The sequence below is a fragment of the Octopus sinensis genome, linkage group LG17 (assembly GCF_006345805.1).
Source record: "Octopus sinensis linkage group LG17, ASM634580v1, whole genome shotgun sequence".
Classification (NCBI taxonomy): domain Eukaryota; kingdom Metazoa; phylum Mollusca; class Cephalopoda; order Octopoda; family Octopodidae; genus Octopus; species Octopus sinensis.
This window is the reverse complement of record NC_043013.1, coordinates 5,958,264-5,974,451: the sequence shown is the minus strand read 5'-3', so window position 1 is coordinate 5,974,451 and position 16,188 is coordinate 5,958,264. Positions and strand designations below refer to the sequence as shown.

The 16,188-nt window shown below is 37.0% G+C and overlaps 1 protein-coding gene across 6 annotated transcripts in view; it reads left to right on the top strand.

The window, feature by feature from the left end:
* LOC115220678 (stress-activated protein kinase JNK) overlaps positions 1–16,188 on the top strand; it is a 154,117-nt gene that overhangs the window by 51,471 nt on the left and 86,458 nt on the right. For 3 of the 6 annotated variants that reach the window (XR_003882587.2, XM_029790792.2, XM_029790791.2), the window contains exon 1: positions 13,235–13,383. The exons of 2 other annotated variants lie outside the window; for them this stretch is intronic. Coding sequence is in view for 2 of the 4 variants with exons in the window: in XM_029790792.2 (XP_029646652.1) it covers positions 13,364–13,383 (20 nt within the window). In the remaining 2 variants the exon portion in view is untranslated. Of the gene's footprint in view, positions 1–13,234; positions 13,384–16,188 lie in introns of those variants that run through there. One more of the 6 variants, XR_005002607.1, reaches the window with a different exon arrangement.

Sequence of the window (16,188 nt, the reverse complement as noted above, 5' to 3'; positions counted from 1 at the left end):
GATAGCACTGATTACACATATGAAGTGAAACTCTGACCAATGGTTCTGTTCGTCCGTTTTCTTGTATTCACTATAACTACATTCACTAATTCAAACCTATCATCAAAGGACAATAGCTATAGATTTTATTTAAACTCAATGTAGATATTTACATGTATCATCAGGAATTGTATAGCCTGACCTTAGATATTCTCTTTGATGGTTTTGAATTGGTGCTGTGCCTGTGTATGAAACCATAGATGTAACTTGCAAGCAAATATGTCTTGGTAGTCTGTACAGCACTCTTGCTAATTGTTTTAGGTTGCTATGTAGTTGCAAACACGGGCACCCTCTCAGCCCTCCCAGTTGGGTTACCCAACAGAACATCAAGGATATGACTGCTTGAGGATGAGTGGGCTGCACCACCACTCAGCTGGTACTCATTTTCAGCTGAGTAGCTTGAAGCAGTGTGAAGTAAAGAGCCTTGCTGAAGGACACAACATTCCACCCAACCCAGGAATTGAACCCACAACCTTACAATGGTGAGCCCTACACTCTAACCACTTGACCATGTATGTCACACACACACACACTTACAATAATGTGCGTGCTTCAGTGTGTGTATGCAAGTATAAGGATGAATGCGTGTTAACAAATGTGTGTGTATGTATGTATGTATGTATATATATATATATATATATATATATTAATAAACTTATGTATATATGCATATATTCATATATAGTGTATATAAATATGTGTAGTGCATGCAAATGTATACGTAAAAGAGGGAGGGTTAATTCAGTTAACACCACTACTCTGTTAAATCTCCTATCTCAAAAGTACTTGTAACAACCGCCTGTAGTACACAACACCCCTCCCCCACCAATTCCAGCTGTCCCACCACTACCATGTGTATAATTACACCAGACACACAAACACCTACACTCACACACACACAACCACACTCACTCACACTCTCATGGACACCTTGATATTATTTCCTGTCTCTTTCTTACCACCTCCCCAAACTAAACCAGCTGACCTTTCATTACACTCTTACTGCAGTCCTTGGTGTCAGTTCAACTCTTAGACTTTACTAACATTGCTTCTTTTTCTTCTGAATGAACCTAGAGTTTCTTAAATGTTTGCTCACCTACAGCATTTGTGGACTTAATAGCTCCAGCTTTTATGGTGTGGGGTGTCTCAGGTAATGTGGGTGTTTTATGAAGAGGGTGGTGGTGATTTATTCTATCAGCCAATTAGTTCCTTTTAGTTTACTTACAAAGACTTTCATTTAGTTTTTTGGGGTTTTTTTTTTTTGCTTCATGTTCAACTAGAGATTTGCTGTAACCCTTTTTAATCTTAATAAAAATATTTCTAAATTGAAAGAAAGAATGTGAGAGTGTAGCAACTTAATTGATTCCAGTATTAATTTACTATTATATCAGGACAAAAGGCAAGGTAAACATTTGCACTGAAAAGTAAATAAAAATCATTTAACATCCTTATACCATGGCATGGGTTCAATGGGTCAACAGAAACTGAGAAGCCAACACTCTGCATTGAGTTCCAGCGTCTGTTTTCACAAGGTTTCTACAGCTGAATGCTCTTCCTGATGCTAATCATTTTACAGAGCACACCTGATGCTTTTTTTTTTTGTTTCATGACACCAGCACTAGTGAGGTCACCAAACAACCTGCAAGACAAGACCTCCTAACTGAGTGGGAGTACAATATTGGGGTGGGTGGATCTGTGCCAGATGTTGAGAGGTTGAAATAACTATAGAGGGACAGGAATTGGTATCTTACTTTAGAGAAGGTACATGGCCACCCTAGCTGGAAAGAGAGAAAGGATGGTGCAGTTGAGGTGTCAGGGTATACCCTCAAGGTACAAGAAGATAAATTAAGAGAGAATAGAGACAGAAATTGACACTGTAGTATTATTTCTGTTGTTCCATTGTCACTGTAGTAAAAATAAAAATGGTAGGAAACAAAAATACCTTCTGGTATTTAGTTTGTTAGCTTGATTTGTATTCAAATCCCAAAGAGTCAACTTTGCATTGTCCTCTTTTTCGAAGTCTATTAAATGTGTACCAGTTAAATACTGGTGTTAACGTAATTGAGTGCACATATCTTCTCTAAACAATGCATGGCCTTATATTGGAAAATACTATTATAGATAATATACCATTGTTTTTGTGTTGATATTATTGTTATTAATAATAATCAACTTAATTTTATATTTGAACACTTGTTTCTATATATGCACACATACAAAACACAACTACATGTATCTTTAGAAAATACCCAAGGCCTATTTTTGTACATAGTAGAATTCCAGATGTGAAGTGACAATGTATTTTGAACTGAGAATCTAAGTAGATGAAATAAAGAGTTTAACTGTCATATCTTCTATTAGTTCCGCCTTCTCTTGCATGCATGTGTGAGAATGTGGTACAGAGGAGTGAGGGTGGGAATATCCACATCAAGATGCACACCCTTTCTCTCCCCTTTCTTGCAGTGGTCCCTCTTTTATCACTCTTTGTTGACTCCTCCTCTCATTTCGATCTTCCCTATCACTCCTTCATCCTCCATCACACCACTCATGTCTTTCTATTCAATCTCCTTACCAATAACCAATATGTAGCTGCCTCTCTCTGTTTCTCTCCTATCACTTTCATATTCTGTCATCAGCTTCTGTCTTATTCACTCTCTCAGTCATTTTTGCTTTGAATGAACAAAGACAATGATAAAATGTCCTCAATATGCTCAGTAAAGTAGTCGGTGAACAAACAGAAACAATGAGAGGACTTGTTAATCTTGCCAATAACATGACAGCCCTTCTCATGCTGGTGTCACAACAAAATGCAGTTTATAATCTGTATGTACTCAATACTTAGACTCGTGATTATCATCCTCATCATCATTTTATCTCTGCTTTTCATTCTGGCATCGGTTGAACAGGTCATCACAAAGTCAGTTGTTTGAACATGAAGTGAGAGGGGCATCAAAAAGGTCATCCAACCATAGAAACTGCGCTATAACAGAAAGTGCAAATGAAATATTGTCCCATGACCTATCTAGGAGGGTAGTAACTTTAAATAAGAACCAACTTCAATTGTGATGACCTGTCTAACCCAAGCCGGCATGAAAAGCAAATCTAAAATGATGGTAATATTAGGTTGAGGAAAAAGTTTGTGTGCCGTGTTAAAATAATGCTTTTTTTATATATTTTTGTGGTGTGTGTGTGTTCATTCAGTTCATGTCGTGTTCAATGGTGACTCACTGTATTTGTCAAAAACATGTTTCGTTTCAACAAGACAATGCAAAATCGCATACTGCCAGAAAGGTCAGCAACAAGATTGAAGAATTGGACGGTGTAGAAGTTCTGCCGCATCCAACCTATGGTCCAGATGTTGCTCCATCTGACTATCAATGCATCACTTTATGAAAGGTCACCAATTTGAGTCACTCAATGAAGTTGAAGAAGCCTGTCAAGAATTTTTCGATTCAAAGCTGAAGGATTGGTACTTTGACCAAATCCAAAAACTTGCAGATTGTTGGCAGAAGGTCATGGGAAATGGTGGTCTTTATTTTGAAGAATATTTGTTTTTGAATAAATTCTTGCATAAAAATAATAATTTTTTTAACACAGTGCACAAAATTTTTCTTCAACCTTGTAATAGGTGTAAGTATTGAGTGCTCTCGTATCTTTTGGTTGTAACTCCCACATATATACATATATGTGCACTGAATGTTGCTGAGTATAGTAATGGTTTAGAATTTTAAAGAATTGGTATTCAGTCTATTCAGGAATAAGTTTTGGTTAGGGAACTTGTACCCACCCTTCTCAAGATGATACATCAGTGGTATATCTGTTGTCACAATATTTAGATTCTCTAGTTTGTGTTCCCCATTTTAGAGATAGCAGGGATGAGTGACATTCACTTACTGCTTTGCTAGGGTAAGCAATTATGTAAAAACTCCATCACAAACATGGATCCCTCTCTTTAATAATAGGTCCTCTCTCTTGTCACATTGTCTCATGGTAGCCATCAAAAGAGGTTTTATTCATCCAACCATAAAAACCATGCCAAAGCAGACATTGGAGCTTGGTGCAATCCTCTGGTTCGCCAGTTCCTGTCGACCCATCCAACCTATATCAGTATGTAAAACAAGCATTAAATGATGATGATGAACAGATGATAACCAAGTATTTGTTGATGGTGGTCAGTTCGAGAACAGGTTAAATTATGGCATATCTGGGGTGCAATACTTAGGGGTTACTTGTGAATAATCAATCAGCTGTCTCTATGGCGTAAGTGTGCTCAAGCAAACCTGACTGGAGTTAACAATAACAGCAGCAGCAGCAGCAGTAATAAAAATCAGTATTTGCATCATAATAATCATTCAGCCCAGCTAACAACAAAAGCAACAGTTCTGTCTAAGTTGCTTGACTTGCTGCTTATGCAGCAGCCATGTTTGAATGTGTCAAACTGAAAGGAGATGTTTGTTGAAATGAAGGTCAAGACAGCAATATGAATTTATTAAAGAAAATAGAACAGAAGATACTGGGAATTGATTGAATGGTATCGGTCAGTTCTGGTTATGTAATGACTAAGAAAGAGCTTCAACTTGTTTACTTGCTAGACTGTTTGCAGTGATGTGCTATCTCTACATTTTATTGTTTACTTATGATACATTCTCTGTATCCTTCTGTAGCCAAGCTGGCGAAGATGGCCAGTAAAATTTGGCTCATCATCTGAAGTAGTAAATGAACACTGAGTAATGGTACAAACTCATTCATTTTCTCCACTGATTAAAAGAGAGCTGGCCAAAAACAATCATTAGCTGAACATAATTAATTAATTGAGTTAATTAAAGGTAGTCACTTTTATAACTGAAGAAACTCTTGTGTGTTTGCAAATGTATCTGTAATTGTTCAGTTTTGATCATACAATTGCTTTAAACTGGAATAACAGTTTGAAAAACTCGTATCTATGCGTACATATGTACTGGAAAAATTATCATGTGAATGAAATTTATTGAAAGAAAGCCAGTGCTACCCAGTGTTCTGGTACACATTCATATAGCTGTAAATTCTGGGATCACGTCTTTTGAAGTTAAAACACCTGCTAAATTGTAAACTGATCACAAACCAGTGAGGGAACCTATACATTGTCAACCAACATTGCTAGAGATAGCAGTTAAATTTCCCTTAAGTGTTAGAAAAGAAATATGTGATGGATAATATGATCCTAGATTCATTGCGCCTAGGAAAAATACTGGCTGGTCATGAGTGGATTGTCTTTTGGTCATAGCTGTCTGAGGCAAAGCAACAACAAAGATGGTCTTGGTAAGAAAACTCACTAAATAATATGTTTCAGTAGTTAAAAGTACCTATTCAGCTGTATTTTTTAGTATCCTATCATTTACTCTTCTGGAATCAGCTACTCGGGTCATTAACCTTTTCATTAGTATATTTCTAATGAAATACACAGTCCTTGTATTTCAATTTTAAAAATTATCAAGAATTTGGAAAGATTTAGTAAAACAACTTTGTTGTTATTAAGATGGTGTTTGGTATATAATTTCTTATCAAGAGATGCTTGCCATGAAATTATCACAAAAAATTCGAATTTAAATATGAAATCATTATAATTAGGAAATTTGCATCAGAGACCCGGAGGTGGATATGAAAAGTATTAACATAGTTTTACATTTCTCATGTTTCTTGAAGTAAATATTTGTAAGATATGACTGGATAGTATAAATGATTCAAAGCTCACTTGGCAACATTTCAGGTTCAGTCCTATTGCACAGTACCTTGGGCAAGTGTCCACTACTATAGACTCGCACCAGCCAATGCCTTGTGAGTGACAGAAACTGTGTGGAAGCCCACTGTGAGAGAGAGAGAGAGTTTGTATTTGCTCTCTTCCTTGACGATTGGTGTTGGTTTGATTACGTTCCTGTAATTAAATGATTCTGTGAAAGAAACCTATAGAATTAGTACCAGACTTTAACATCAGTACTTGTGTCAATTTCTTCAACTAACCCCTTTAAGACGATGCTGTAGCATAGCCACAGTCCAGTGATTGAAACAAGTGAAAGATAAAAGATAAAGGTGTTTCAATAGGATGATGTGATGTGAATAGATGATGAATGAAGAAATATATTAAGTTGGTAGCAGACTGGACTCTCATGATAGGGGTATTTTGATGAGTTCAAGGACAATGACTGGAATTGGTCAGCTGGCATTGGAGTAGGGAATATATGGAGAGTAAACAAAGAAGGTGTCGGTGTGCTGAGAGGTGAAAGTAATGTGTACATGAAGGGAAATTAGAGGAATTGGTTGATCATAACACCCATTGTAGATAAGGGCTGGAGAATCATTGAAAAGTGGGGATTAATCAAACCATTGCATCCCTCAAAGAAATGACATGGCATAAAATTAACCCTTTTGATGCCAACCTGCCTGGAACTGATCCTAGAGCTGTGATACAAGCTTCTTGTTTTAAGGTGATCCAAGTTAAAAACTTTCAATCAAGATTTCATGGAAGTTTATATTCCAAACACCAGCTTAATAGTAACCAAGTTATTTTAAAAAATTTTAATTATTTTCAAAATTAATTGAAAGAGTATTTCATGAGAAATATGGTAAAGACTGAATTAAGCTAATCTTCAATTCAGTGATAAATGCTGAGTTTCAAACCTCCTTTAACCCTTTTGATGCCTCTCTGTTTGGGACTGCCTCCTATTCCTATGATACAAGAATCTCGTTTAAACATTTCATGCTGTGTTCCAAACGCCAGCTTAATAACAAGTGTTATTTTAATAAATTCTTCATTATTTTCCAAATTAATTAAAACAATCACTGTGTTATTTCAACAAATATATGGTAAAAAAGAAAAAACAAGAGTTAAGGAATTATTATTAGAGCTCCAGTTGATAAAATATTCAGTATTAGTTACGTAAAGGAAAAGGTTAAAGTTCTAAAAATAGCAAGCATAGATAGAATGTTTTAACATCTCTCACTATAAGTTTCAACTTCTCATTCTCATAAAGATATGATCTACCTGAAGTGGATTAGTTTCTTAATTGAACAACTCATTCCACCTGTTGGAACATTCACTGCTAAATAACTCCAACGCTGCATTATTTTAATACTCATACTTATTTCTTTTTAATATCCTGTGTTGCAGTATTCTCATGGTAACAGTTTTCTTGTTTTTTTTTCTTTTTCTTTTTTTTTTTGTTTTTTTTTTTTTGCAATTGTTAATTTCCTACATTGTGTTCACAAATCCAAATCATTTCTTCATTAAATGATACTATTAATTAGCTGGCAATGAATGTCCAGATCATATGTAGTGTTACAATCAGAATAACTAAATATTTCTATTTCCATTAACTTTTGGAGGCGGGGAAGGGATATTTTAAGATCGCAGTGGAGGAATTATACCTTATAGGTCAACAATTTCTTAACTTATCACAATTCTTTTTAACGGTGGGGGCAGTAAGAAAATGGACAAAATTTAGTGCGCTGTTCTTAATGCTGTTTTTCAGTCATTTTACTGTTTTTCTATTTCATAGATTTTTTTTCTACGTATGTGTGTGTGCGTGTGTGTGTATATATATATATATATATATATATATATATATATATTGTTAAAGAGAAAAAGCATCAAGGCAAGGCAAACATCTCAAGCCTTGCCTTAATGTTTACTGTCCTCTTTAACAATTATATATGCGCTATATTGGAAATCTGCAATGGCTCCATAACTATTGTCTTAGCTATAACTTTTGAGCCCTAGTAATCCATTACAGCACTTAGATCACCTGTGGACTAAGCCCCCATACTTTGTGTATATATATATATATATATATATATATATATATGTATGTATGTGCATACACACGTTATTTATTAGGCAATGAGCACAAAAAAGGATACAACACAGGAGAGATAAATTTTAACAAACATTTTAACCTTTTAGCAGTCAGATTACTCTATCAAATATAATGTCTTTTGATTCACACTGTTATGAAGTAATCAAGTATCTTGTAGCTTCAAGATTTTGATGATGTGGTTGCTTATTTTTAGTATGACATTGTAGAGTAGGTGTAAGAAGTTGAATCTGGCCAGTTTGAACAGGAAACAAGTAGAATATTTGGGCCGGATATGGCTGCTTTAAATACTAAAGGGTTAATTTGAGTATATAGAGATATATATAGCTAGATAGATAGTTACATAGATAGCTATAGCTATCACTGTAACAACCAAACTATCAGGTGTTACACACCACTGATCACAATGTACTTCCTTGTATTGTTGTAGCTTTCGGATACTACCATTCTACTGGCTACATGAGCAGGGCGGCATTCCCTCTCGCACACAGTGCCAATCCATCACAGGGTTTACACTTTTTATACCTGAGTGCACTGGAGTAATGAGAAAGTGTTTTGCTCAAGAACACAACACATTGCCTATCATCATCATCATCATCATTTAGCGTCCGCTTTCCATGCTAGCATGGGTTGGACGGTTCAACTGGGGTCTGTGAAGCCAGAAGGCTGCATCAGGCCCAGTCTGATCTGGCAGTGTTTCTACAGCTGGATGCCCTTCCTAACGCCAACCACTCCATGAGTGTAGTGGGTGCTTTTTACGTGCCACCGGCACAGGTGCCAGACGGAGCTGGCAAACGGCCACGAACGGATGGTGTTTTTTACGTGCCACCGGCACGGGGGCCAGGCAAGGCTGGCAACGGCCACGATCAGATGGTTCGCTTACTTGTCACCGGCACTGGTATCACAGTCGCAATTTCCATTGATGTTGATCGACTTCGATTTTGGTTCTGCTTTCTGATATCTGATTTGATTTCATTTGATTTTCACTTGCCTCAACGGGTCTTCACAAGTGGAGTTTTGTGTCCCAAAAAGGAAAGGTATGTATAAGTCGACTGGCTACATACCAGGTAGAGGCCTTGGGTTATGGTCTCACTAGTCTTACCGGGTCTTCTCACGCACAGCATACTTCCATAGGTCTCAGTCTCTAGTCATTTCCTTGGTGAGACCTAATGTTCGAAGGTCGTGCTTCAATCTGGGAATCAAAACCATGATCCTGCAATCATGGGTACGTCACCCTAACAACTAAGCCATGTGCCTTCACACATCTATATATGTATGTATATATATTTGTGTATGTGTGTGTGTGTGCCGACATCATCATCATCATTTAGTATCCATTTCCCATACTGGCATGGGTTAGATGGTTTGACTGGAGCTGGAAAGGTAGAGTGCTGCACCAGGCTCCAGTCTGTTTGGGTTTAGTTTCTACTTTTAAAGCTGAATGCTTTTTCTGTTATTAAAATAAAGTTTAATAAATTTGAATAAATTTCTTTGTCAGTTGAAATTCATTTCACTCAGAGAAAAGGGGTCAGTCTCAAACCATTAGATTCTTCGTTCCACAGCAGATAGACTTATCCAAACTCAGAAACCTTATAATTTTTTCTGAAGCAGATGCCCCTCCCCCTTGTTTCCTTGAACTCTTTTTTGTAAAAAAATTTTTTTTATTCATCAGCGACACAGTAGAACCAAGGAAGGGCATAGCGCAGTTTCTGTAGTCAGATTAGAACTTATGACTACATGATTACCCCTTTGTTACCTTACTCCTGTTGAAATACACTGGTTTTGTTTCAATCATTTAAAAATAATGAAGAATTTACTGAAATAACTTTATCATTACTAAGTATTTGAAATATAAATTAACATGAAATTTTATTGTAAGGTTTAAATTTAGATCACTTTAAAACTGAGAATTTGTATCTTAGAACCCGGGACTGTATCAGGTGGTTGGTACCAAAAGGGTTAACTTCACATTCATTGTGCTTCATAGAACATTTTACTGAATAATAATTTCTTGTTACTGCTGCAAATGGCTTCAGTTTCTCTGGCTTCATGATTGATGGTCTGCTGCATTCTACTTTATACTTCTCTACTGTACTTTTAATGCTCTCTCTTTCTCTCTCTCTCTCTCTCTCTCTCTCTCTCTCTCTCTCTCTCTCTCTCTCTCTCTCACTCTCAGTTGTAATATAGACAATCACACTAATCCTGGTTGGTGAGTTAAAGGTGCAATCTCAAAATCAGCTTCTTCAAATGATCTCTCTGCTAAATATCAGGCTGCTGTATGGAAGGGTGGCAGGTGGGGAGAGGGAAGAACACTGCCAGCTGATGATGGAAGCAGTTAGCTACTTATGGTTGTTAAACTAAGAAAGACACTGGGGTGAGCTAATGAGATTATGTGATATCATTGCTAAAACAGAGTGTTATGATACACGAAAAGATGCCATGTCGTAACATCTTTACGGGTATAGTCATACAATCTCAGCCGAAATGGAGAAATACAACTGTTTACTGATTCTCTAGTTTAGGATATATCGTGATTCTTTACTAGAATTATTCTATTACATTATTAAGGCAGTGAGCTAGCAGCATTGGACAAAATGCTTAATGGCATTTCTCTTCCAGCTCCTTCTGTTCTGATTTCATATCCTCTGCCAAAGTCAATATTGCCCTTCATCCTTTCAGTATGAAAGGCCATGTTGGTCCTTTCAGGATCAATAAAATTAAGCAAAACAGATTTGTAACCTTGTGCCAAAGTGAGAAATCATCACTAACACTGTTGTATTACTGAACACTGGGTCTTTATATTTGGTTATACAAAACTATGGGCACTGGCTTCTACTAATACATCTCTTAGCCTGTCTTGAACCGCAGTTTTACCTCATGAGATTGAATCAGAGATTTTTTTTACGACAACACATTAGGATTCAAACAGAATGTAAAGAAAATATTGCAATTGAGAGGTGCCGTCCAGCTTGAGCCTTGGAAGTTTAAATAATGTAGGGAAAATATACTTTGTTGATTCCCTATTGCATTTCTTGCTTAAATACTGTAATGTGATCGTTCTTTATATAGTAACTGAGGGACAATAATGAAGGAGGCTCTATCACATTGCTGAAGGTTGTGTTTTTGGTTTTATTTTTGCCATGTTCCATGTGTGTGTGAAAAGTGATCTCTGTCAACTATCTTAACTTGAACAGTATAAGAAGAGAGTTAAGTTAGTTGGCTTCAAGTAGGAATTGAAACCACATTACAGAGCCTGCTTTGTTGCAACATACCACCGATTTGTTGTGTAAAGATGATAAATAGTGAAAATAAACTGTCCTAAAATATTTGTTGATGGCAGGCTAAAGGAACATTTCGTGCATATTAGCCCAGGTCAGCCCTGATCTTGCAGGCATGGGTAGGACAGTTTGACAGAAGATGGCCAGCCAAAGAGCTGCCCAAGCTCCAATTGTCTATTTTAGCATTATTTCTATGGTTGGGTACCCTTCCTAATGCCAATCACTTTTTAGAATGTCCTGGGTGCTTTTTATGTGCCACCAACACAAATGCTTTTTACATGATGCCAGCATACAAAAATATAGAATATGTGGTCAGTAGTATTCTAACCATATATTCTTTCAGACACATTGTATCCAAAACTACATTATCCACATGTGTCTTTCTTTTTGAAGACATTAATATGAAAATTGTTGCTATTTCTAGCAAGTAGAAGCTCCTTTGTAGACTTGAAAGGTATCTAGTAAAGATAAACAAGTTTCCCAGTATAAAACGTTTCGTGTATGGCGGGGAGTATTTGTACAATCTATTATTTTGCTGGATATATTAATGGTGTGAAGTTAAATGATTTACCTTCATACACACCCAAAATGTCTCAGCTTGACCTTGCACTCATCACTAGGTGGTCTGATATTACATCTAGTCAGCAATTTTGCCTCTGCTTACACCAAAGTTGGCAAGGGTGAGCAGGAATCCTAACCTGTTCCTTATATGCTATGTGTAAGCTGTTACATTGTTATTATCACCAAATGAACATTAATCGGTTAATCGTATGATCTGAAGCTCCCAAGCAATGATCATTTAACTTTTTGTTCTCTCAGTTATAACATACACCAGACATCAGCCAGTGTTCTTCTCAGGCAGTAGGGTATGATTTGAAGGAGATCTCTAGCTGGTCAGCTGACTGTGCAAAGATTGACAGGTATGTTGTTCATCTGTCAGGTACAAGTACTGGGTCAGATGATATGAGCTTCCTACCCATTGGGATATTTATCTTGTATTCACTTCATGCTTTGAAACTGGAGCTCATACAAGTTCTTAGAATGTCCTTGAGACTTAGGAAGCATTATATGTTCATTTGTTCATTTAATGTCCATTTTTCCGTGCTGGCATGGCTTGGACATGGAAGCACATGACTTAGTGGTTAGGGTGTTGGACTCATGATCATAAGATTGTGGTTTCGATTCTTGGACCAGGTGATGTGTTGTATGTTGTATTCTTGAGCAAAACACTTCATTTCACGTTGCTCCAATCCACTCAGCTGTAAAAATGAGTTTAGCCTGGAGAGGGATGAGCGTCACTAGGCTTTCTCACCTTAGATATTCTGCATGGCTGTGGCACCCCATCAACCCCCAGAGGGTTAAGGGACTTGTCAGTGGCTTGGACAAGAATTGAGTTTGAATCAAGATTTGTCTAACTGGATGCTCTTCTTGTCACCAGCCCTCACTTGTTACTCTTGCAAGGTACTTTTTATATTCCAATGTTCAGAGACACCAGTTATATTGTCAACAGGGGATGCCAATATTAGCATCACTGGTGACAAGCAAAATATCGATATTCATTCACACGCACACACAGTAGGGTTTTATGCAGTTTCTTTCACTCACAAGGCATTGGTCAGCCTAGACCAATAGAAGAAGACTGGTGCTGCACAACAGAACTGAACCTAAAACCACCTGGTTGCACAGCAAACTTCTTAACCACACAGCCATGCCTATATACACATGTATATGTATGTATTTATATATTTATGTAAATGTGTTACACTGCCATTTCATACTTGGCAATAGTAGTGATTGTTGTTGTTGTCCCTGATTGGTGAGAGGTCTCCTCTAACAGCCAGACATTTGTGCCATCAAATGTTGACCGACAGTTGCCGAAAGCGCCACATGTCAGCAAAAATTGCTCATATCGCATTGCCTTGGATGTGTGTCTTTATTGTTCCACCGTATTAGTGAGTTTCGTCTTGGAGCAATCCCAACACCAACATCTGAAGAAAAGGAGGGAGATAACCAATTCCAGATACAGTCTTCTTCTACTACTACTACTACTATTATTAGTACAACTACATCACAGTTCCGTACCGTTTAGTTCTGTCTTCCATTATAAATCCTAGCAGCAGAGATTACATGTGAAGCAAAGCAAAAAAAAAAAAAAGAAAAGAGGAAAAGGAAAAAAAAAATTAATAAGTATAAACGTTAATGAAATATTCAATCATGAGGTAGGAAATACTCTCTTTTATGTTGTTTGTGTATTTGGTTATTTTTATTTTGTTTTACAAGGGTTTGCTTTTTATTTTTGTTGTATATCGATGATTGTTCTGTAAAAAGTATGGATTGTTTCATTCATACATCTCTTAGCAGACTCTGTCGCCGAAGAAGGAAAGAGGCCTTTATTTGATTTAATTTTCTTTTGTCTTTTTATTTTTGTTTTGGTTAGATTTTTGCTTCTTCTTATGCATTTTTACTTCTGTCGGTATAGATCAGATGGTTCTGGAAATTTATATATATATTTTTTGCATAGTTGTTTTAGATGCAAATGTACTTATGACATCTGTATATACATGGGTGCGCCCCTTACTGAACAGACCTTGTAGGATCAAAGGCAATCCATCCTTGACCAACTCATACTTCGTTCTCTCCCCCCACCCCACCTCCACCTCCAGACATATTATATCCAAGACTGCATTATTCAAAATGGCCTTCCTTTTCCGAGACAGCAGTATTTTTAGCATGAGAAATATATTAATTCACCCGAAATTTTTAGCAAGTCTAGCAATTTCATAAGGGACCCCTTGCTTTCTGAGTGAACCCCCCCCCCCCCCGGGCTTGTTTTATTTTAGTCCTAAATTAGTCCTGATTCAGAAGACTTATGAGCAAACATGTTCCTAGCCATGACAATTCCATTTTATTTTTAGACAGTGTATGAAGGACTACACTGTCCAATGTGACCTTTTTTAAATTTCTTGAGACAGCTGGGTGTGGTTTTTGAAGGAGATAGGCTGTTATTTCTAGCAGAACAAGCATAAGCTCTTTGTACTGTAGTAATGCCACTACTAATGTCAACCGTGAAGTAGAGATGCGATATTCATCTCTAGCTTTATTGATTGGGGGAGGTGGGGGAGGGAAATTAAGTATGATGTCTTTATTTTCCAAGATAATGAAGAAAATAATTGTTTCATCCACTCGACTTCCTCAAATATTACACTATTTGCATATCTAATCAGTCGGGTATTCAGAGGTATTTGCTCGATGGGTTATCTGGACTTGAGAGACACAATTGTTCCGTGGCTACTAAAGCAGTGCAGTAATAACCCTAGTCTCCTCTCTCTCTCTCTCTCTCTCTCTTCTCTCTCTCTCTCTCCTTCTCTCTCCCCCCTTCCCTCCTCCCTTTTGCCCTCTCTTTCCTCTCCCTTCCTCTTCAGTCCTCTCTCTTCTTTCTCCCTCTCTCCCTCCTTCCTTTTTGCCTTCCCTTTCCTCTCATGCCCTCTTCAGTCCTCTCTCTCTCCTACCTCACTCTCTCTTCTCCCTCCCTCTCTTTTCTCTCTCTCCTCTCTTTCTTCTAACTCTTTGTCTCCCCCCCCCCCTCTCTCTCTCAAAAATCACCTTATGCAAGGGTTCCTAAACTGGGATAAATCTAGCACCTTTTCCCTAACCACCCAGTGGTAAATTTTATTTACCCAGGTAGCAAATTTGCTGCTTCTTTTTTTGTAATTATTTATTTTTATCTTTTTTAATATATATTTTTTTTTAAATCTCAAATTGAGAAAATTTGAAGTCTGCCTATTTTGTAAAAAAAAACTATACAAATCCTTTTTCTTTCCACCACTTCAGATTTAATGACCTATGTTGTATATACTTCTTAATTACTATGCTGCTAATGAAGTTATCTAATTCAGAAGATGACCAGGTTTAGTTCTGGTATCGCTTCATCATTAGTTCATATATAGGTGCAAGCGTGGCCGTGTACTAAGTAGTTTGCATCCCAACCACATGGTTCTGGGGTCAGTCCCACTGTGTGCCATCCTGGGCAAGTGTCTTCTATAACCTTGGGCCGACTAAAGCCTTATGAGTAGATTTGGTAGACAGTAACTGAAAGATACCTCTCATATAGATAAATGTGTATGTGTGTATTTACATCCCTGTAACCTAGCAGTTCAAGAAGAGAGACCAATAGAATATGTACCAGACTTTAAAAAAATAAGTACTGAGGTTCATTTATTCGACTAAAATTCTTCGAGACAGTGCCCTAGCATGGCCACAGTCTAATGACTGAAATAAGTAAAAGATAAAAAGTAAATGGATTAACATTGGTTTATGCAATATTATTGTTACTTTATTTGAACTTAGTAATAATAGGGATATACCTATACCAGCAATTTTGAGGAGTTGGGGAAGTCTATGGTACTTAATGTTACTGACCCTGAAAGGATGAAAAGTAAAGTTGACTTCAGTAGTGTTTATATTCAGAATGTAAAGAGCTGAAATAAATGCCACTTAGAATTTTGTCCGTTGTGCTAAAAATTCCGCCTTCAAACGATAATAGTAATAACAAGAGCACTCACAGAGCGCTAGTTTTTAAAATGAAAAAATCTGAAATAAACTCGACTGCTTTCACAAACAAGAATACTAAACATGAACCTGACTGCTCTCAAAAATTAAGTAAAAAAACAGAAAAAATAATCCAGAATCCTTGTCCAGTACCAGATTGATCCCAAAGTCTAATCAGTTCATGCTAGTCACGAGGTCAAACATCCCTGAAAGTTTCATCTGAATCCATCCAGGGCAAACAAACAAACAAACATGACTAAAAACAATACCTCCACCTTCGCTAGGGCGGATGTAATAATATTCATTCTACTCTAAGCATAAGGCCTAAAATTTCCCGGGGGAGGGGGGGCAGTCAATTACATCAATCCCAGTGTTCCACTGGTACTTATTCTATTGACCCCGAATAACTGAAAGTCTAAGTTGACCTCACCAGAATTTGAACTCAGAATATAAAGAGTGGAAGAAATATCATTTAG